This window comes from Sceloporus undulatus, chromosome 6 (assembly GCF_019175285.1).
Source record: "Sceloporus undulatus isolate JIND9_A2432 ecotype Alabama chromosome 6, SceUnd_v1.1, whole genome shotgun sequence".
Lineage (NCBI taxonomy): Eukaryota > Metazoa > Chordata > Lepidosauria > Squamata > Phrynosomatidae > Sceloporus > Sceloporus undulatus.
The window spans coordinates 157002358-157023410 of NC_056527.1; the positions used below are offsets into that span (position 1 = coordinate 157002358).

The following is a 21053-nucleotide window of genomic DNA, read 5'->3' on the forward strand; positions in this document are numbered from 1 at the left end:
TCTTTCCTTTGAACAACACCATCACCACCTTGTAAAAAGGCGATGGTTACATTTGCCATGTGATCCCTGGTTAATCTTGATATGCAGGTGACTAATTGAGAGGGACAATTCAGCAAGTGGCAACTGGGTGCTAAAACAACTAGAAGCAAATATTTAAGATGTAAGGCTTTCATCCCACCCCAAGAACCATTTTTGATTTCTAAACAAATTAAGTGGAAGACCCTTGGTTGTAATCCTAACTGTGACCCAAGGAAGATTGTCTTGTTTATGGAGACTATTATAGTAGCTGGTAGTTCTGCAACAAAGCAATAGCTGTTATTAGCTGGGTGGGGGGATTAAGCATATATCTCCAGATTATGCTTCCTCCCAAAACTGAAGAGCAAGTTTCTCACCCTTACCTTAACACACCAGACTTTCGGCTTATTTGTTAGGTGGAGTTTTGAGCTGGCAGTTGCCTAGTGATGAGGCTGAAGTAATGTTTAACACTATAAAATCTTTATTAGTAACACATTCATTTGTTTTAAGGGAAGAGCTTCCAGAGTTCAGTCTGTAGAACCCTCTCTCCAAGTGGATAGCAGGAAAAGCAAAACACTACTGTTCCAACCTCTCCAAATTTTAACAGTAGGAAAGTCACATCTGACCACAGCCGATGCTAATCTCCTTTAATGGGCACAGTGCTCTTCCAAGCAAGTTTTCCTTATGTTTGGAGGCCACTGCCTGAACAAGACTTCTTATGGAGAGAAACATATTCAGCCAAAGAGTGTTATAAGCTTAATATAGTTAATACAGAAGCACTCTCATGCTCCCAATAGTGGGCAAGAGTTACACAATAGGAGCTGAAAATTCCTAAGAGTTATATGGGGAGATCTGCCAAATATTACAAGCGTCACACATAGTCACATATATGGCTCAGGTCCAGGCTATTTGGCAGACCATATCTCCCTGTGGAGCTGGCCCAGGCCCTGAGATCCTCAGGAGAGGCCTTTCTCTCTGTCCCTCCACCATCGCAACCATGGTTGGTGGGGACACAAGAGAGGGCCTTCCAAGATTCTGGAACTCCCTATCCAGGGAGGCCAGAAAGGTCCCCTCCTTCTTGTCCTTCCGTTGATAAGCTAACATGTTTTTATTCAGACAGCCTTTTAAAACAAAGTTTTTATAAAACACCCTGGGGGTGTTTTACTGTTTTTAAAGTGAATGGTATTTAAGTGCTTTTATATTTTTTAATTGTATTCTATTTTTTTAAAACAAGTGATCTGTTTAAATATTGTAATAGTTTAATTCTATTTTAATGGTCACTTTTATATGTTTTTAATTGTACTGTGCTTTTACATTGTAAGATGCTTTGAATTCCAATTTTGGGGGGAAACAACAACAACAACAATAAAGCCATATTCATAACATACCACTCTCTGTTTTGCTAACTGGCTGGTTTAACAAGATTCAGAGAAACTATGTCTATTCAAAAGACTCACTGAAAGTGTGTAAAGAGATCTTGTAGCACCTTTGACGCCCTTGGATATATGCTAAAGAAGTTGTAGCATAAGCTTTCATAGACCTGGTCTATTTCCTCAGATGCATGAAGTAGACCAAATCTACAACAGCTTATGCTACAACTTCTTTCACACAGTCTCAAAGGTGTTACAAGATCCCTTTTGCATACTGTTATTCCAGACTAACACGGCTATGTCTTTGAATTCTATCAGCACTGAAAGTGATATCTTTCTTTTTCATTATATGTTTACTGGAAATTAGTTAAAAAGGAATGATGTTCTTTTTATCCTGCTTTTTCCCCAGTAGGAATGATGAAGAACTTTTTATCTTCTTAATATTTTTATAGATTTATCCCATTTTGGTTTGTGACTCTAATAAAAAAAGCTTCTTCTTCTTCATATTAGCCTTGCATCCTTCATGCACCAATGCATATTAGACTTTTTCTAGGCTCTCAGATCTCTTACGGAGCAAAGAGAAGCAAGAAAGGTGACACAAGAGGTGATATAAGAATGTCCGAAGGTGGAAAAGCCACACTTAACAACTCTTCCCTCCTTCCCTTTTTATAGTAAACTATATGAATACAACTCCATGAACTATATGAATGCAACCCATGCAGGTGGCCAAAATATAGAGACCTCTATAGCTTTTAGCCCTATAGGCTTTACTCGGGGCAGCCTCCAGCAATACAGCAAATGCTTTAAGCCCTATCAGTATCTCCATCTGCGTGTCACCTTTCCTCATTTCAATCTTTTAAACTCTAGGAGGTCAGCTCCTCTTCATGAACTCTTTAAGAGGCCAGTATGAGTATCCTATCCCTTCCGCATTACTGTTTTCCTTGAGAGCCATCAGATCATCTGTTCTAATGTACATCAATCCAGTGCCCCTTCCTGATGTGTTGAATTGTAACTATGGCTGGGGATGATAGAGGATGTAGTACAACAACTGGAGGGGTACCAAGTTAGAGAAGGCTGACCTATTGTGATATAATACTGGCAAATGAAGGGTTTAGTGAACACATGGTTGTTGTTAGTTTTTAATGGGCAGATTCATTCCAGTATTTTCATTTATTTGTTTGAGTCAGGGTAACACAGCAAGTATGAGCCAGCCAGACTGAATTTCTCTTTACTGCTGGGATCACTTATTTAGTTGCCCTAGCAAGCCAACATGCCGGGTAGAAAGGACTGCAATTCAGTCCATTTACCAAATCCCAGCCAATTGTTGAGTCTTTTTTTTTTTTAGATTTTCTACAATAAAAGGTGCAGGAGCAAAGTAGGGCTATTGTCAAGTGGAAGGAGGGAGCAACTCAGGTGCTGCAACACTCCACCCACCCCATAAAGTGCTCCACCCTGGAAAGGACACCTTTACACATTGCAATTTAGCAGCATAGATCTCTTGACACATTCAAGAGAAGAGAAAGATAGCTTCCTGTCCATCCCAAAGAAGAAAGGGTGGTGATGTGGACTCACCTGAGCGTGAAGGGCAGCAGCGGCGGCGGCGGCGGCTGGATACGTGAAAGCAGCATGTGGGATTGCAGGGGTCAACTCTGTGGTGTAGAGTGGATAGGGAGCCCATGCTTCTGGAGATGCTGGGATCAGAGCTGCTCCAGTCAGGTCATCTAGAGGCAGAGGAGTGACAACATGTTAGATACTGCCCTGGTTGTGAAAGGAACAAGAGTGAGCTGTACTTGAAGAAATATCCAATACAGTTGGCCCTCTGCATTTGAAGCTTTGGCTTTTGTGGATTTGATTATTTGCTGTTTTGATTAATATGTTCTCTCTGGGAATCTCTAGGTCCTCCAACGCAAATCTGTCAGAGGTTGAACATAAGAGTTGTGCTGGAGAATCTAGAAGTTCCTAGAGATGTTCTATTTGCAGTTTTTCCACATTCATGGGGGGGGGGGTCCTTCACCCCTAACCCCAGCAAATGTGGAGGGACCACTGTAGACAATATCCTGTGGGAAAGTTAACAAGATAGTCTCTAGATGGTAGAAGGTCAAGACCAGATCTGTAATGTGAATATGTACATACCCCGCTCTAGCCAAATTAAGCACCAGAAAGCTTCCATTCAACTATGCCTATCAGTCCAGAGCAGCAAGCAAACCATCTCTGCATACAGGTGCCTCTTGCCTTGCATAGGAAAGGGATGAGGCTACAGGTTTCTGTTCTTATAGATTCTTCACTTGCCTTGCACCACATGAAAATACCTAACTAAGCACTGCTTCACAGTTAAGAAAATGTGTTAAAACCTTTTACCAGCACACCTAGGCCAAAAATCCTGTTGTTAATTCTGATTAGAACAGACCCATTAAATTAAATAGATTTACATATATGTTGACTCACCATCCAACAATTGATGGAATGGGTCAATTCTAACTGGATTTCAACTTTAGCATGCAATACTCTCACATTCACACTAACATATGCATTCTACAGGTAGGTTGTAGCTGCACTCTACAAATAAGCACTGGGAAGACATTTGCTGAGATGCAAAGTGGTGGAAAGCAGCCTTAAGTAAAGGAGGAAGTGGCAGGTTTGCTCCCCATATAGAAGCACCCAAGCCCAACATGATCCATTCCCTATTTATCTCCTTCCCCACCAACTTCTCACAAGGATCCCGTGCAATGAAGTGTGCTCCTAGGGCAGGGTGGAGATTGGTGGGATTCGGTGTGGCCATCAGCTTGCTTTTTGCCATCTTGGTGTTGGCTTTAGCAAACTCTAACCGCAATGTCTGGGGATTCTCCGGGTCAAAGCGGATGCCCTGCAGCAGAAGAAAAGAAGACGACAGATTATATGAATAGAATAAAAATGGGACATTGGGCCTTGGAAAATAGTTTAAATGAAGAGCTGTAACACAAGAAGTATTTTCTTCTTAAAGCAAGAAACTCAGATAAGCTACAGTGTGAGGAATCATGCTGTACCAGTGTGTGCAATACAGTGGGTCTTGGTGTTCATTGGGGTTTAATTCCAAGACCACCCATAGATGCCAAAATCCATAGATGTTCCAGGTCTCATTAATTATAATGTCATAGTAAAATGGTATCCCTTAAATAAAATGGCAAAGTCAAGGTTGGTTTTTTGGAATTTATATATTTTTTGAATTTTTTTATGCCATGGAATCGGATGCTTGAACCCGTGGATAAAGAAGCCATGGACAGGGAGAATGGGTTTCACGACTTGAAATGGTAGTGCTTTCAAGTGCTGCCTGTGAAACTGTTCCCCTGACAGATATTTCTGCTGTGCTAGTTTTCTAATAACAGGAATTTCTGTTCCTTTACATTTTGCAAATATGATCTGCCTGCCTGCAGTCTGACGTGGTCTAGTCCATTCGACCATCACATAGTCCATTCTACCACCATTGTTTGTTTCAATTCAACCTCAGCTGACCAGTGACAAGAAAGCATGCAAGAAACAATTTCCAAAATGATGAAGACAAAATGAAGTTGTTGAGAGCAGCAGGGTCTTTCAGGCACTGTCACTGCATTCCCTCCAAAGATATTGGCTGTGCTAGATTGATGTTAAAGCTGACTGTACATTGACTGATCCTATATGATATTAATTGCCAATCCCTAGGGTAGTTTCTACTTAATGTTGCTTTTGGAATGTTAGATAAAGAGATGAATGGTTAAACGTGTGACTGTAAGCTTTAAGACTGAAATTACTCTTGTTGCCTGAAACATTGGGATGGAAGACAAAAGATTGGTGGTTTTTTTCATATCACTAGTATACCCATTTAAGTTGGAAAGCCAGCATTGCCATTACAGCTGAGGAACATATTGCAAGCTCTTTTTAAGATTATGTTTTTCTACATCACAAAGACTTTTACTACTAGGCATTAATAGAAAGTGCAAGAGCAGGACCGCACCCATCTTTAGAGTTGATGTGTATGTTGCTGATGTTGTGTGCCTTTTGAACTGTTTGCTCCCCTAAGGCGAACCTATCATGGGGTTTTCTTGGCAGGATTTGTTCACAGAGAGTTTGCCTTTGCTGAAATTTATTTCCTATCAGCATGTGTGAAAGTCCCCAGAATCATACACACTAGTATTAGACAGTTTTAATTATTCCCACTCCATGGATGCAGCGTTTAAAATTGTTGCTCAACTCATCTGTAGATGTATGCTTTGAAGCTGTTTTTATATAAGGTGCCTTTTTAACTTCTGCCTGATGTTCATGGTCCATGTGGGCGGGTGTAAACAGCTGGAACTTTCCAGACCTACTGCTCACAGTTCATGATACAAAGACCAGTTAACAGCCAATAAAGGAATGCTTTTTCCTGCAGTGTAGCAAGAAACCTATGAATTTCTGAGTTTTCTTTCAGAGAACACAAAGCAACTAGTAGCTAAGTTGTCTGTGCTTAAGCAGTGGAACACAGAGTGCCCATAGAGATGACCAGTGTCAAATGGTAGGAGAACTGTGCCAGACAAATGCAAACACAGTTGGCCCTCTACACTTGCAGCTTTGTTTTTGTTTTGTTTTTTGCAGCTTTGATTATTCATGGATTAATCCATGGATGGATTAATTTGTTCTCTCTAAAAATCTCTAGGTCTTGCAGCATAATTCTGTGGTCAACACCTGGCAGATGTTGACCACAGAGTTGCTCTGGAGGACCTAGAAATTCATAGAGAAGTGTTTTTTCAAGTTTAAAAATTGTTTTGTTTTTTATTTGCATTTTTTCCACTTTCATGGGGGTCCTGCATTCCTACCCCAGTGAATGTGAAGGGCCCACTGTATATGTCATCATGAGTCCAGTATACATCTGAATTCTGCAATGATTCAGTTCAACCAGGTTACTATAGACAGGGTGCTGGGCCTAAGTTAGGCAACCTATTTGGCTTTGCAAGCCATCTGTATTGAAAAGTCCAAAATACTCACATTCAATGCATTCTTTGCAGCTTCTGCACCAGACCGGCTGTCAAAGGTAACAAAGCCTACTGGCTAGGGAAGAAAGCACATTATTTTAGCAATGCATTCATGCATGTTTTGCCACACTGCTAAAGAGAACCCCCAAAATAAGGAGAAAAGTCATTCACCCACATAGACAATGAAGGATTAATAATAAAGACCATAGTAAAGATTCAGCTGGCAAGGTATAGCAGCCTAGCATGAAGGACCCTACAAATACAGTTTGGCACGACACCCCTTTGGTGGATGGGAATGTTTTGTTAGCTGGTAGAGCTGCTTCTTTCCTAGAAGTTTTTCAAAGGGCTCACTATTATACTTTGCCAGTAGTGGTAATTATGTGACCCTTCAGATGTTGCTGGATTGCAACTGCCTGTATTCCTCACCATTGGCTACACTGGCTTCTGGGAGTTACAGTCCAACATCCTATGGAGAGCCAGGAGATTCCCACCCTGACACTACCCAGAAGATCTGAAAATGTCAAACAGTGAATGCATCACAGAAAGGACAATCAGGTGGCAAAATCTTCAGATAGGCCCTGTAGATGAGTTAGTTGAAGCACCAGCTATAATTGAGCACATTAAAATTGCTCATCCCTTTATTGAAATTCCAAGGCTAGGAACTGTCTTCCCCTCCTCCTTTCTAATTAAAATATCTGATGTTCAGTTTAAGTAGTTAAGAGCAGTACTGGGCAAATGCCAGGAGGAGGACTAAAGGAGGCATTACCTGTTTTGATGTTAGTTTGATCAGCGATCCTTCATAACCCTGAAAAGCAAGAAGCCAGCAAGTTAGCTATTGGGCTCCTTAAAAGGAAAAATACAGTCTGTGAGGCCAGCTCAGTGCCCCTAAACAGCAGAGTGAAGTGCCAGGAATACTTTTGCAGCGCTGTGTAGCAAATTAAAACTAAGCTGATATTTTTTTATTGGCAGCACATACCCATAGCCCATTACCAGAAAGCACACCATAAGTGGGGAACATCCTATCATAGTACAAAATATTTATATAGTACCACACCACTGGTCCAGTAGCCTAGTACTGTGACTAGCAATAGTATTTCCAGGGTCCTGGGCAGAGATCTCTCCTATCCCTACAAAAGTTAATGCCAGTTAACTATAGATGCTCAAACCTGAGCCTTCCACATCCAAAAGCATATATTCTTCAACTGAATTATTGTCCCCCATTCATGAAGATTTGTTTTAATTTGCTACTATCCTGCTTGATAGGTCAACTAACAACTACAGTCCTCAACATATTATTTCGCTCACCTTGAATGGCCGGAAAAGCAGGTAAAGCTCTCTGGGTTTGATGTCTACAGGAAGGCCACTGACAAAAAGTGTCCTTACCTAGAAGAAAAGGAACAACACCAAGCAGGTTAGATCTCAGGTATGACTACAGCACATGATGATGGCATTAACAACAGCAGTTTAAGATTCTTCAGCTACTAAGTCATTTAATTTGACAAATTTGGAAATATAAATATATTTTGGGGAGGGTATTTTTGATTCCTGAGTGAACAGCCATTACTGATAGGGCATAGGGAGGTAGTCTGATTACCCAGCTCTGATACTCAGTTCCATGTAACACATGGTCAAATTACACATTTAGCCTTTACCTGTCACTGGCTTTACCTTCCACTAGTTCATCTACAGACAATTACAAGAAAGATTCAAGATGGATCAGAAGCTAGAAGGCTTTGATCTGGAAGACAATAAACTGGGAGATATATTAATCTCAGATGCCAAAAAAATTAACTGCAAAAACTTATGACATGATACTAAGATTACAGTTTGAAAAAGAAGAGTGATTCTATGAAGTTTGGAATCATAGAGTTGGAAGAGACCACAAGGGCCATTCAACCCAAACCCCTGCCATGCAGGAAAACTACAGTTGATCTACACTGTACGTAGTATTAAATTAAAAACCAATTAAAATCCAGGATCCCACTGTGTGCTGACAAAGAAGAAAATCTATGTTGAAGTTATTCAAGAGTACAGAAGATGGGGATGGTCTTGGCCAGGGGAACGTGAGGGGAGAGATACACACAAGTACAGTGGCTTTAGTATCTGCTGGGATTTAGTTCCAGGACCCCTCATAGATACCAAAATCTGTCAATGCTCAAATCCCTTTGCATACAGTGGTGTAATAAAATGATGTCCCTTATACAAACCAATACAATTAAGTTTACTTTTTGGATGTTTATTTTATTTTATTTTATTTTTTTGGTATGCGTGAGGATGGTGACCAGAATTGTAAAGGGTCTGAAAACCATGCCCTATGAGGAGAGACCATGCCCTATGAGGAGCTGGATATGTTTAGCCTGGAGAAGAGAACGTTATGATAGCTATGTTTAAGTATTTGAAGAGGTATCATATTGGTCTGGTCTGATTGCAATGGTATTTATAATTCATTGATCACAGTCAGTTACAGGGTGTCATACTGAAGATAGAACAAGCTTGTTTTCCACTGCTCCAGAGAAAAGGACCCGGAACAATGGATGCAAGCTACAGGAAAAGAGATTCCACCTCAACATTAGAAGGAACTTCTTGACAGTAAAAGCTGTTCCAACCGTAGAACACACTGCCTAGGAGAGTGGTAGAGTCTCCGTTGGAGGCCTTAAACAGAGGACAGATGTTCCTCTGTTGGGGATGCTTTGATTGCGCATTCATGTATAGCAGAGGGTTGGACTGGATGGTCCTTGTGGTCTCTTCCAAATGATTCTATGAATATTTTTGAACCTTGCCCAACTGTATTAGACTAGAAGAAAAGGTGATTATTTCACTATCAGGGGACCGTTTGTATAAGGAGATATTAGATACCACCTTATGCAAGGTCATAAGAAGTACCTATGGCCGCACATCCATCAGTTATATGAGCATAGTACCCCATAGCCGAAATGAGCAACTGTGGGGAGTGTGTGTAGAGGAGTGCTTCTTAGGCTATCTATGGGGGGACCAGGAGGGCTTTTACCCCAGCATGTCAGGGATAGGCATCATATTTTTGCCCACTGTCTACAACTGTTTTTCTTTCTTTCCCAAAAGCTTGCAGGAGCCCTGCAACCAATAAATAGGTCATGGCCTGGCCCTAGTCCACGGACCACCACTTTGAGTACCACTGGACTAGGAGCCACTTTATACACTGGGAGCCTTTGGAGAGTGCATGGACACCCAACAATGTCTACCATGAAACCAATAGTGGTAAAAAGTCCACTTCTGATTTTGGGAGAATCCTCCCCCTCCCCGTTTTTTAGTCTTTCCTATACACAAACACAAACACACACACACACACACACACACACTATACTCATACATGGAAATCAACTCTTGTTGCCCATGAAAAATGTTTTAAGGCTTGGGTCAGGAAATGGGACTATTTTATTAGAAAGTTCTGCATACATATAGCAATAGTTATCTACACTGAGGCCAAGGATGTACTGATGTGGATGACTTCTCCTGGCATCCTCCCTCTTGGACTTCAAGAAATATGATCTGAAGAGAAGCCAAGCAGAAAGGTAATACCAAACCCTAAGCTTGTTAACTTTCCACCCTAAGAACAACCCCCCCCCCTTTTAATACTAGGACCTTGATGCTTTCACTTAATCCTTATGGATGAACTCATTGACAAAAGATCAAGATTGTACTACCTACGTAAGACCATGGGAAATGACTAAAGCAAGTGCTCTGTAAGCTGAAAGTCCCAAGTCCAACCCCTGGCTTCTCTAGCTAGAGGACAATGGAAGAAATGATGAAGGAAACATTGGACTGTACCTGCTTTCATATAATCATGAACCATGCCCAGAACAGAAAACTCTTGAAATGTTGGAGTAGACTTAGCCATGAACACGTAATTGTTACTTACGTTTGAAACTGATTACCTTCCCCCCCAAAAGCAAAGTAAATTCGTAGCAATGTGCATTTTACAAAGAGTTAGAAAAATATTGATCCACAGTCCTTCTTAACTGTCTTTTTTTAAAGAAAAGCTTCTTTTTTAAAAGTATTTAGAAGGTTGTAGTCAGTCACAGTTTGGCCCTTAATGCATTGTATACTTTTAGAAACTATATTAACTACTTAATACTTACATGAAGTTCACTTATTTAAAAACCCTAGAGTGAAATTTTAAACCCAGTAATTTAAATGGTTATTTGAAGCAATTTTCACTGTTATTATCCTATTTGCTTTGCTACTTTGGGGAGAGCCTCTGTTCCATTCCTCTTTCATCAGCAGTTCCAGATTACTCTCAATAATGGAGTAATTTGCATCTTCATAACAACTTAGGCATCCTAAGACAGGCGCATAGAAAGGTTCATGCACTTTGACCCTTGAGTGCTCAAAAAGGACCACAGTGAAAAGCAATACACCAGGCCTCTTTTGAAAGTGACCTGGCAAAAGCCTCAACAAGTCAATCTGGAGATGGCAGACTCCCAAGTCCAAGATGGCAGTCATTCAGGTTTGATCCCTGCAAAGAAAGAAATGCTGAAATGGAACACAGTCTGCCTGGAATGACTGCACAGGGCCTGTTCAGACTCCTGTTTCGTAGGACAGAAACAAGTAGGCTCCCCCATACCTAGAACATTTCACAGACGAAAACTGGGACACATGTTGCCAAGCAACATCAGAGTGTGGTCAAGTTGACAAATGTTATTAATAAGGAAGAACAGACAAGCGAAGAGAGGCTGTGGTACCTTGCCTTTGCCTGAGCATCCCGGAAAGGGCAAGATTTTGCCTCCTCTCCTCTCCTCTCCACCTTCTTGAGCTAACTAGGTGCCAATTACATTTGCATTTTGAATTCATTTTGCAGCAACTGAAGCAAGCTGAGGACAAAGGGGGAAAGTGAGAGGGGGAGAGAAAAAATGGGACATTTTAAAAGCAGCAGAAAAAAGTGGGACGACAGAGAATCAGGAGTGTCCCTGCTAAATTGAGACTACAGTAGGAAGGTATGCTCACCCACTAACTGCTGGAAGGAGTCATGTCCAATTCAGGGCAGTATCATATTGGAATGTCCCACCCTAATAGTGATAATTGAGCTCTTTATTCTTTCAAGTGAGAGACTAATGGGCAAGCCAGGGAGACATTCCTTTCAGAAAAACAGAATAAAGCTTGGATCAGATGTGGCTTTCTGCCTGTAGCAAGGGCACCAGCATACAAGAGTAGCTGAAGCCTCTGGGTTGTTGTTGTTTTTTTAAACTTATTTATATCCCATCTTTCTCCAATATGAAACTCAAGGCAGCTTACAATTTTGTTTAAAAAAGGTAAAAGCTGAACCTCACTGAAAAGTGGCCACACAATTAAACAAGTTATCATATTAAAACAATTTTAAAAGAATAAACTACATTAGCTTTAAAACTTATCCATAAATATAAAAATACAGCACACCTCCCATAAAACGACTCTTTTGCAACCCATCAATCATCAAATACCTGCTTGAATAAAACAGAGTGGGGTGGGGGCAAGTGGACAATTTGGAAACCCCAAGCATGGCTTTGAACACCCTCTCAACATCAAGGGTAAATAAGTTGGTAGAGACTGACAACATTGTCTGTTAGTGAACAACTCATTGGTTTCCTCCTGCTGCACTAGCTCACAACAAGCTTTACTTCATGATACATTGCTGCTTAAGAAGACCATATTGCAAAACCCTTCAATGTTACTGCCTAGTAGCATCAGAGGTTGCCACCTGCTGTTATGCCTTAGGACAAGGATAGGATTGGGGGCCCTCCAGATGTTGCTTGAATACAACTTTCACCATTCTTCACCATTCCCACCATTCTTTACCACTTACAATGCTGGGTAGGGCTGCTGGCAGTCCATCAAACATTTGAAGGGCCACATGATTTGTGCCCCTGACTTTGAATTTTTATCACTACCCCTATTTTGTCCTTTCATTATTTTGAATTGTCAAGACTGGGAGGCCCTCTGAGGCAGCTGCCACACTGCAGAATGAATGCAGTTTCACACCACTTTTAACTGTCATGACTTCGTCCTATAAAATCCTGGGATTTGTAGTTTGTTGTGGCACCAGAGTTCTGAGAGAGAAGGCTAAATACCTCACAAAACTAGAAATTCCAGAATTCCATAACATTGAGCCATGGCAGTCAAAGCGGTGTCAAACTGCATTAATTCTGCAGTGTAAATGCGGCCGGAGTGACAAATTTGACCCAACAGTGTGTTCTGCACTGGGCAAGTGGCATCAGTTGTGAGTGGGATTCCTTCTCACTGGTGTGTGAGGCAGCCAGCCCTTCTTTACTTATCTGAACTTCTTTCTCCTCACATTCCCACTCATACCCTCCGTTCTGATACTCAAGGTCTGCTCTCCCAGCCTAGGATCTCCACTGCCCCGTCCCAGATTCGTCCCTTCTCACTTGCTGCTCCTCACTCCTTTAACCTTTTTTCCCCACGAACCGCACGGGTCAACACTTCTTTGACCAGTTTTAAAACTGAGTTGAAGACCATCCTGTTCAGGGAAGCATTCCAAGGCATTGCATGATTATTTATCTGATATTTGATATTGATGTTTTTAATTGTTGCCTGCTTATTTTATCTAATTCTATCTTGTATTATTACCTATTGTTTTGTTTGTATTTTGTAGAATGTACGCCATTGGCAGGTTTCAATTTTATCGATTGTATTATTTGTATGTACAGGGTTGTGTAAATCTACAGCGCTATATAAATAAACTATAATAATAATAGTAATAGTAATAATAATAATAATAATTATTATTATTATAATCGGTGAGCTGGCCTTGCTAATTATGGACACAGAAAGTTTTTGCTGATTCAGATTGTAGAAGAATGCAAATAAATAAAGTACAGTGGTACAAAGACTTCGGCAACTTTAATTGGACAATTGGCTGTTGTTTAACAGTCATCTGAAAAGGCAACAGATCCCATTTGATCTAGGAAGCTAAGCAGAGTCAGCGCTGGTTAATACATGGATAGAAAATCACCAGTGAATACAGATGCTTTAGGCTGTATTTTAGAGGAGGAACCGAAAAAACCCACCTCTGAGTACTCATTGCCTAAGAAATGAACTTGAAGGCACAAAACCTGAACACACAATCTGAAGTAGCATTTTCCTAGTCTATGAAGGGATCATTGCTATCAGAATACACAGTTGTATTACCATGTCCACTTATCTCTATCAACTGGGAAGCATCTCAATCAGATTAAATTATTAAAGATGTTTTACTCATGAGCTTGATATTCCTATAACTATTATCAGTTGTGTTGTGCTTGGCAATCTCTACAAATATCTGAACAACTACCCAGTTCAGTCAGTTCCTCCTAACTGGAAAAATATCATATTGAAGGTGGGAACTGAGATGCTGAAGAGTGACCAAATGGTGGTCATACTTCGGTCACATCATGAGAAGTCATGAAGCATTAGAAATGACAATAATTGCCAGAAAAGGCTGAAGTCAGCAGAAGGAGAGGAAGACCACACACCAGATGGACAGACTCACTTAGGGAGGTCACAGTCCTGAATTTACAAGATCTCAGCTCAGCAGTGGAGGATAGGGGCACTTGGAGATTTCTCATCCGCAGGGTCACTATGTGTCGTGGTTGACCTGAGAGAAGTCAACAACAACCCTGCCTCTGGACCTAACGTTATCATCCAGCTCTGTCCTTTTCATGCTTTCAGACATGGAGGACCAGCTATTTTTCCCCCTGAACATGCCAGGGACTGGCACTAGATTTGTGAACACTGGGTACAGCTGTTTCTTTCTTTCTAGGTAGTTGGGAACCAGCATCCAATGACTTAGGAACTAGCTCATCCAGGGGTCACCACTCTGAATAGCACTGATCTAGGCAGTACTAATACACTTAACAATCCTACATGAATTTGTCCAGTCTTTCCTACAGCCATGGAAAAAAGACATGGTGTCCTTAGAGGCTGGAAGATGGCAAGTGACCTGACTGGTAAGGGCTAAACTGGGGCAAAGCTTGGGTACAATTTCAGCTAGCCATTCCGGGAAGCAACTACTTAAAGCTTTGCCGTTTCTATTGCTCTCCAGAGCCAACTGTCAAGCCGATCCCAGAACACAGGATAAGATGCAGCTGGAGCCACTTGACGTGAGTCGGATGGAATGCTAGGCTGCAGTAGTCAGCTTTAAACACCCGGACTTATAAGGCTCTCTGTGCAATATCAAAACACACAGAGAGCCTGCAAAACAAATTGTAGAAAGGGGAACATTTGGAACCTTCCAAAACAAAGATTAGCTGCTAACTAAACTGCTAGTCTCAGAGAACATAGCAACCTCATTAAGACTCATATTCATAAAGGAACGTGGCCGTCTAGTTGTTGATGAAAAATACAACAACAACTTGGATTGTATATAAATAGAGAGTTAAACAGTGACTGAAGAAAGATTTTGGATGTCTTTGTTACAGAAAACTTTTTTTCTGCACAAAAGAATGGATGTCCCATGGTGTTTTAAAACATGTTTATCCTTTTTTCAGATGTTACACTCTGGTTTGTACCACAGAATAGGCTCCCTATCTTTTGTTTCTTTTAATGAATGTGTTTCTTCCCTGGTTCTTAAATGTTGAATTTACTAAGTTGTGCTCTACAAGCATAAAATAGGCATTTTTTTAAATTAAGTGATAGCTGACAACATCCTTTTCAGATGTTAGGATTTTCCTGTTTAAATTTCCCAACTTGTTTATATTGGCGTCTACTGGTTTTTTCTTAATCTCATTTTCCAACAAGTTCTTTGCTTTCAAGTGAAACCAAAGAAGAGAGAAATAGCCAATGCACAATCGAACAAAAGAAGTCAACAAGCATACTATAACCATCAGTTGAATTGTGCCATCTTTCCAAAAAACCCACACATTCCAAGTGAAACTTTGCAGTTATCGTTCTTTATATCTTTAACCAGACTTGTAGGCACACAAATGAAGTATTAGTAGGAACTAAAGTGCTTTTTTTTTTTTACTACCACTAGCTATACCATATATATTTAAAATGCCCCCATGTTTTTAGGGGCCAATTCCCCTGTTGTGGGGGGGGGGGGGAGCTGGGATGTTTTAGGCCAAGGGGAGCTCTTAAAAGGGATGTCATATGCAAGCCAATATTGGAGGGTGTGGGGCTCTCAAAAGTGGCCATAGGGCCCACATGTATCCCAGGGCCCACACGCCCCCCCCACACACCCCTTCTACAAATGGAAGGCACTATCTGCTATGTCTACTCAGCTCTCTAGCAGATTGTGCATATTTAAACTGAGAATTATAATGCACCTCTTTATTAAGCCACAGCTCAGTATTTTGCATGTGAAAGGTCCCAAATTCAATCCCAAGCATCTCCAGGTGGGGTTGGGAAAGATCCCAGTCTGAAATTCTGGAACATCACTAGCAGTTAGTACAGAAGATATTAACAAAAATAGATGAACTAGTGATTTGACTTGATACACAACAGCATCTTCTCTCCTCACCCCGAAATGTGTGGTTCAGTACTACAGCTTTTGCATGAATGCACAGACCCTTCTCTTCTGAAGAAGAAAGCAGCTTTGTCTGTGGCAAAAGGCAAAAAGATGGAAAAAAATCATCAATGATTTCCTAGTCTCACTTTAAACAAGAGAATTAAATGCAACCTATGAAGGCACATACACATGCAGTCAGCCCTCCGTATACTTATATTCTTTATTTATGGATCCAACCATCCACAGCTTGAATGTATATAAAATACCAAAAAACAAATCTTGATTTTGCCATTTTACATAAGGGACACCATTTTACTACACCACTGTATTTAATGGAACTTGAGCATCCACAAATCTTGATATCTATGGGGGCTGGGGGGGGGAGGTCCTGGAACCAAACCCCAGCAGATACCAAGGGCCCACCATTAAATATCATTGAACTGAAAGATGGCTATCAGAGGTGTCAATCGTAGTTAAAATGGGAACAAAACTGGCTTCTCTGAGGGGCTGAACTATAGAAACAGGAAAGGCATTAAAGTTCAGCAAGCAATGTTGATTGCCATTGGGAAGCTATCAGCTACACTCTCCAGATCACAGTGCTGAAGGACAAGTCAAATCTGTTCTGTTCTGCTCTTTCCGTCCAGAAGAAATAGTTCCTATAGCCACCTACTATCTAACATCTCACGTGATGAGTCTCATACATTAGCATTGCACCAATCAATTCTTTCTTGAAGATGAAGCTCAATTCTCTAGTATATACTACAAGAATAAAAACAGATCTTGACTGGGCATCAGTGCTTCCACATATGAGCTGGCTTTCCTCCCTCCCTGTTGGCGCATGGGGACACCAAGCATGTTCCACACTGCACATTCTGTCCATATGCCATGCAACAATCAAACCTTTTTGTGCAGCCAGGCACAAATGACATTTTAACACATTATGAGTAAGAGTAACAGACTGAGCTAGAGACAAGCCCAATGCTTATGCAAGGATCCTCAAAGAGCATGCAACCTTTATGGTCCCATAATGAGGGCAGACAACAGGAGAACTGGAAGCTGTTCCACAAAGAGGTATGTGTTTTGCAAATGCCGCCACCAAAACCCAGAAGGAGCCCAGCTGTGAAAGCAGAGGTGGCGGCAGCATGCTTCCATAAAGCTGCAAAGAGAGAGAAAATGGTTTAAAGAAGGTCACCCTTTAAACATTTCTTCCTGTTTCAAATAAGGTGGAGGGGTGATTTTAGCACTTGTGCTTAGCCACTGTGGCTGGGACAGAAAGTGTACACTAGGAAAATTAAGATCAAGATTGATTCTTGCACGGAGGAGCAAGAAGTACATTAGCCAAGATAGCCTATTATCAGATCTGCTTGAATTTGGTGCCAGAAATGTCAGCTTTGTCACACCTAGAAACAAAATTCCAAGTGATCCAAGCTGTTCATAAATTAAAATTGAGCCTTGTTGGGAGGGGATTCTGGACTCTAGAACAGAGCATATGCACTTGCTGCAGAAAGAGATATAATAGCAGGAAAAGATATAACCAGTATTCAGAAAGGATACACGTATGCATTCAAAGGGGTTGAGTGAATACAGGATTGCAAACCACAAGGAAGGGGCAAAGGAAACATCTTGTTAGTCAAAAAGTCAGGAAAGTACAAGTGTTTGGGAAGCAGGGGAAAAAATAGAGAACCTAACACACTATGAACACTGGTTCTAAAAGATGGCAATCTAGCACCAAAGATACAGGCTCCAATGGCTCAGTTCAAGGCAACAGAACAGGTTATGCCCACATCATCATTAATGAACACACTGAGCTGATGAGCTGACATCTCTTTTCCTGTGGGGCACCACAATTTAAAAAGGATGTTGAGAAACTGGAGCATGTCCAAAGGAGGGCAACTAAAATGGTGAAAGGTCTGAAAACCATTCCCTATGAAGAACGACTTAGGGAGCTGGGATGTTTAGCCTGGAGAAGAGAAGATTGAGAGGTGATATGATAGCCCTGTTTAAATACTTGAAGGGATGTCACATTGAGGAGGGAGCAAGCTTGTTTTCTGCTACTCCAGAGAACAGGACCCAGAACAATGGATACAAGCTACAGGAAAAGAGATTCCACCTCAACATTAGGAGGAACTTCCTGACAGATTGTTGGGGGCAATTAGCTTACAGTTGTAAACCTCTTAGACTGAGACTGCTTAGTTCAGTATGAAGCAGTATATAAATTAAGCTGCTATTGCTATAGCTGCTATTAAAGATTCCCCGTACCTTGGATTAAACATTGATCAGAACAGAGGCTATAGTCAAGAAATAAGATGACAACTAGGAATGGGAAGGGCAGTTATGAAAGAACTAGACAAGATACTAAAAAGTAAAGAGATACAATGGCACACTAAGGTTAGAATCATCCAAGCCATGGTATTCCCCATCACAATGTTGGGTAGTTAACAATAAACAACAAATTGACAAGCTGGAGTCTGTCCAAAAGAGGGTGACCCAAATGGTGAAATGTCTGAAAACCATGCCCTATGAAGAGCAGCTTAGTGAGCTGGGTATCTTTAGCGTAGGGAAGAGAAGCTTCACAGATGACATGATAGCCATGTTTCAATTTTGAAGGAATGTCATCATATTGTTGTTGACAGCCAGCATGGTGCAGTGGTTTGAGAGGGGCTACAATTCTGGAGTCAAACCAGAGTTTGAATCCTCATTTGGCCATTGAAACCTACTGAGTGGCCTTAAGCAAGTCACACTCTCTCGGACTCAGAGGATGGCAATGGCAAACTCCCTCTGAAGAAACTCGCCTTAGGGTCGCTGTAAGTAGGAAATGATTTGACAACAACAAATACTCGCATATACACAAGAGAATGAAAGAGCATGACTGAATGTGTACTTTATCTGTGAGCACTCGCTTTTGTGAGTGTGGCTGTGTAAGAGACAGTATGTATAAAAGTTACACATATGTTAAGTACTGAGTTTATTTAAATAAAACTATTCTAATTTGGGTGATGCTATTTCCTTGTACAACATTATAACATGTGGATATATATGAATGTATACATGAAAATATGCACACTAAACAAACAAAATATTTTCATTCATATATTACATTAAGTGGGGAGGGGAATGGCATCTGCATGTAGATGGAAAAGGGATCACAATGGTAAAAAAATTGAGAACCTCTGGGATTGAAGCATGTCCTTCTCCTTGCAGGCTGCCAGATCCTCCTCCCTTAGCTCAAGTATCAGTAGGAGAAAGGGTTATATGTTTATATCCTGCCTTTCCCCTAAAACTGGAACTCAAGGCAGCTTACAATTTAAAACAAGAACAAAGCAACCTAAAAGCATTTAAAAAAAGCGAACATTGGCATGAAACTGTTCATAATATTAAAACAATTTAAGCATACACTTAAAATGATAAAAAGCAATTGAAACATACAAAGCAATTTTAAAAGTTCAAAAACAAGAAAGGGCATTAAAAACCACTAGCCTTATAGGTTCATGGCCTGGGTCTATGAAAAACATGAGCTAATCGCATCACACCCCACTGAGCCCCTCTGCCTGCAACAGGAGGAGGAAGTTGTGCCTTGAATGACAATCCACTCCTGTAAACTGAGCCATATGCACTCTGCTGGGTGAGGTGGGGCTGGACCCATAAAAGCAACAGCTCCAACTCATCTCATTTTTTCCCTTCCTTTGGCTAGTTGTAGCATCAGTATGCTAACACTAAACCAGCAGCTCAGGCCTCTGGGTTTTGCTTCTAACTCACAACACCAGAGTTTGGGGCTGCATCCACACTGCAGAAATTATCCCATTTGACATCACTTTAACTGCCATGGCTCAATGCTATGGAATTTTGGGAACTATAGTTTCTGGTGCCACAACAAACTACAGTTCCTAGAATTCTATAGCACTGAATTGCATTGAATGGCAGTTAACGTGGTGTCAAACTGGATTATTTTGGCAGTGTGGAAGCAGCTACAGAATCCCACTGCTGTGTTCAGAATCAAAACAGGTGGTTGATTGGGGTGTAATGAGCAGACTTAAAAGGCCACTTTGAGACAATTAACTTAAGGTTTCAAGAAATAGTAACAAGTTTCCATGTGACTGATTATTTTAACTTTCACTGCCAGGTGCCTCTGGGATCAAGCATTCTATATCTATATAAATAAAGTCTCTGTTACCACATTACATGAAAACAACTTGACATTTGGAGGGTATATTTGGGATAGTTTGACTTAAACTATATACTATGTGGCATACATAAAATTCACATAGGCAAAGCAATCCAATTATTTTTTAATTCAAACAGATTAGTGTGGCACAACTTATTAAAGGTTTCAAAAAGTTTTGTTCAACATATTAATTTGTACAATTTTGCCCTGTCTATATAAAAAAAATAAAGTTCTATCTATCTGTTTCTGCATCACAAATAAATAGCTGGACTTCCACCTTGTGGAATGGTCTGATTTAATTTATAGGCTATGTGATACATATGAAATTTTGGAGGCGTACTAAGAGGCATCCAAATTTTTTCACATATGCATGATTACTGGTTAATGATTCTACTAATCAATACTGAGCAATATAACTGGGGGTTTCCAAATTGTGCAAGACATCAGAATAATAAAATCCTATACTATGAAGTGGCTTCATTGTCATTTTTGACTGGCAGATCTCAATAATTCTCAACCCTCAAGAGGGCTCTATTATTAGTAGTTTTGTGTTAATGTATAAATCCATTATCTTGATGTTTAGTAAGCAATGTTGTATACTTTCACTACACAAGGCATTTCCATTAAATAAATACATAGAGAGATCTTATAGCACCTTCTAGACTAACTGAAAGAAAGAAATTGGCAGCATGAGCTTTCATAGACTACAAGCGACTTCCTCAGATGCATTTGTATCTTCATGAATCTTCAAGTTAAAATATGTGGCAAAAAACTGAATCAGTGCCAAACTTTGAATACCAGCTGTAGTTTACAGGGGGAGGGGGAGAAATAGTAAACTGCCCCAAGAAAGCATTGAATACCAACTGTTACACTGGTGTAAATTTGCAGGATTTTGCTAAGTGCACAAAGTGATGTTCATAAAATATGATTCTGTAATTTAAATGCTAAATAAAGATACTATATTATCAATATTTTAGTTTCTCTCCACCCTTTGCATACTTTTTGTAATAGCTAGCCTGATCCACAGTTTTATTTATTTATTAATATTATACAAAACCAGTATACACAATATAAAATTACATCACGTAATC

The 21053-nt window shown here is 40.5% G+C and overlaps 1 protein-coding gene across 1 annotated transcript in view; it reads right to left on the reverse strand.

Annotated features, from left to right (window-relative positions):
• The window catches only part of RBPMS2 (RNA binding protein, mRNA processing factor 2), a 50799-nt gene that overhangs the window by 8878 nt on the left and 20868 nt on the right, over window positions 1–21053 (reverse strand). Inside the window, exons 2-6 of the mRNA XM_042476884.1 lie at window positions 7652–7729; window positions 7113–7151; window positions 6360–6422; window positions 4098–4248; window positions 2958–3106 (exon numbers count right to left, since the gene is read on the reverse strand). Of these exons, the coding sequence (XP_042332818.1) occupies window positions 2958–3106; window positions 4098–4248; window positions 6360–6422; window positions 7113–7151; window positions 7652–7729 (480 nt within the window). The remainder of the gene's footprint in view (window positions 1–2957; window positions 3107–4097; window positions 4249–6359; window positions 6423–7112; window positions 7152–7651; window positions 7730–21053) is intronic.